Below are 2500 nucleotides of genomic sequence, written 5' to 3' on the forward strand. Positions count from 1 at the left end.
GAAATGTGCTGAGGACAGGAGCTGTTCTCACCCGCAGGAGCCGTTGTACTCATACTTTCCCTGGTTCAACTGCATGGCCAGATCTGAGAGAGAAAATGAAGGAAATGTTTATAAATTCTCAGATATCAAATCTTAAAACAATAACAACAAAGTTCATTTGCATTGGTTTCTGTGGAGCTTATTCTTGGCTGGAAGAGTTTTTAATATTTGTCCTCTCTCTCTCTCTCTCCCCCCCTTTTCTCCCGCCATCACAGAAGCTCCACCTCTTGTGTCACCCCCCTCCAGGCTCGCACATGCTCATCTCCCAGCAGGCCATATGGTCGGCCCCCCGTTTGCCTCTGGCCATGGGGCAGCAGCTGTTTTCCAACAGGCATCACTCACTGTATAGGTGTGCATGTGGCAGTTTATGAAAATGTGTGTATGTTCATGCATGCATAAGCTGATCAACCTGAACAATTTGCAGAGACGAGGAACTAATTCATGTCTCACAGGTGGGTGCGTATGCAAGACAATGAATGGACCAGATTTTTTTTTTATGTCACAATATGGCAAATGCTGGATTCGCATGTATATGGTAGACATCAAGCAATGTGGCAAGAAACAGCACGATGGTTTCTGCGTTCTCCTGATTTGCTTATGACGGTATCTGTGATGTTGCACCGACTCGAATGACTCAAACACGACTCACTCCAAACCAGAGAACCAGAGACCTTAATGTGTTCAGTTCTCATTGGAACATTTATTTTATCCAAGATAATCTCCAAATACTCACATGTTGCTGTCGGGTATTTGTTTCCATTGTATGGAATGGTAGAACTTTCAGGCCAAATATTTGCAAACCGTGGCCATCAGCATGGCTTGATAATACTAGCAGTACGTGAGAACATGTGTTTTGGTGAACTGACTATTTTAAAGTAACATTTCAATCAAAAACGGATCCTCGGTATGTTTAGATGTGTATATTTGATTAGTGGGAGTGAAGGTTTTTGATTAGTGGGTGTGTTCATTTAGACAACAGCAGTAGAAGCTTTCAGTGTGACGTATGAATATGTGAGGTCACAAGTTCACTGCATGCTTAGATCAGAAGAAGGTTAACGGAGTGCACATGTATCTGCTGTATGTGGAGTGCTTGATATTATGGGTGTGTTTGAGGTCAGAGGTCCCGTGCTGTGTGCTGTGGTACCTGGGGTCTGGAAGTTCAGTGAGACCATCTGGCAGCCTGCGTTCCAGAAGATCTGAGGCATGTAATTACTGGAGTCCACCCGGCCCCCTTTGGGGTAGATACGGCTCATCTGACGCTTGTTGTAGCTGCACTGACGCTCAGGAAAATAAAAAAAAAAAAGAGACGGAGCACGTGTGTGTATGTATTTGAGTGCTTGTGCGTCAAACAGACTGTAGGACTATTTTTAGTGTGAACAGCTTGGGTCAAGCAGTCCCATTGGGGGGGGGGGGAAAGAGAGAGAGAGACATTGTGTGAGGTCAGGTCACACTGTCCAAAAGCACACTGGCCTCTAGAGGCCTCCAGTGCTTTTCCGAGAGCAGAGTGGAAACAAACATGGCTAAGAAACATCAGATCTGACCCGCCATTCAGATCTCTTTTAGGTGACCTCAATCTATCAAAACTCTAATTTTATTATACAGCTACGAACATGTAGCTTCACGGTGTCAACGTAACTGTGCTCAGTGAAGAATAGTGGACATCTCAGTAGGGGTGATCATAACAAAACATTTAAGGTGGTGTTAATTAAAGCTAAAATTAAATTTTATAATTTCTCAAATGGCAATGTGAATGGAAAACAGCAGTCGCTCGTAGTGATGAACCTACTTCATCAAATATGCAGTTCCTCTCTTATTTAAGGAGCTTTTTCTTGAATATATTTCTTCGTCAAGCAATTCTATTGTTCAGATAAACGCAGCACAGCTTTGACTTTGAAGCCCAAAGGATACTTGACGAACTCTATGGCGTTGGTCTTCAGATAGCCCAGACCAACAGACTCGTTGAAAGATGACATGTTATGGTGGATGTTCCTTTCTGAAAGACGGGAGAAAAGGGAATGAAACGTGCTCGTGGCATCTTGCTTTTACCCAGAGCAACACAAAGAATACAAGTATAGAAAGGTCAGTCCCAAATTATTCATGAACGAGGAGCAGGATCAAAGTAGAAACGCATCAGGAGGAAGTCAAAGCTCACCCTCTGCCACATCAAAACTCTGGAACTTGACGGGCTGTGCGTAGTTGACCATTGCTGAGAGCCATGGGTGGATGTTAGTGGTGGCTCCTACATAAGTGTACTGAGCTATCAGAGCCTCTTCAGAGTCCTCCGCCTCTTCCACACTCTGCACAGGTCAGGTACAAACAAATGCAAGTTTCACATACATGCAAAGCTGGATCGGTCTGATGCATTTACCCAGACCTGACGTTTTTTTAACTAAGTGATTAAGTGTGTAAGAGTGTCGTGGCAGTGATGTGCTCGCCTTCTTGTTATTGTCTTGTTCAGATG

The 2500-nt window shown here is 44.0% G+C and overlaps 1 protein-coding gene across 1 annotated transcript in view; it reads right to left on the reverse strand.

The window, feature by feature from the left end:
- plcb4b (phospholipase C, beta 4b) overlaps nt 1-2500 on the reverse strand; it is a 59585-nt gene that overhangs the window by 9499 nt on the left and 47586 nt on the right. The window contains exons 21-25 of the mRNA XM_031865924.1: nt 2475-2500; nt 2192-2336; nt 1948-2032; nt 1184-1308; nt 32-83 (exon numbers count right to left, since the gene is read on the reverse strand). The exon at nt 2475-2500 is cut by the window's right edge and continues 70 nt beyond it. Of these exons, the coding sequence (XP_031721784.1) occupies nt 32-83; nt 1184-1308; nt 1948-2032; nt 2192-2336; nt 2475-2500 (433 nt within the window). The remainder of the gene's footprint in view (nt 1-31; nt 84-1183; nt 1309-1947; nt 2033-2191; nt 2337-2474) is intronic.

The sequence above is a fragment of the Anarrhichthys ocellatus genome, unplaced genomic scaffold, assembly GCF_004355925.1.
Source record: "Anarrhichthys ocellatus isolate YVR2014 unplaced genomic scaffold, GSC_Weel_1.0 scaffold34, whole genome shotgun sequence".
Lineage (NCBI taxonomy): Eukaryota > Metazoa > Chordata > Actinopteri > Perciformes > Anarhichadidae > Anarrhichthys > Anarrhichthys ocellatus.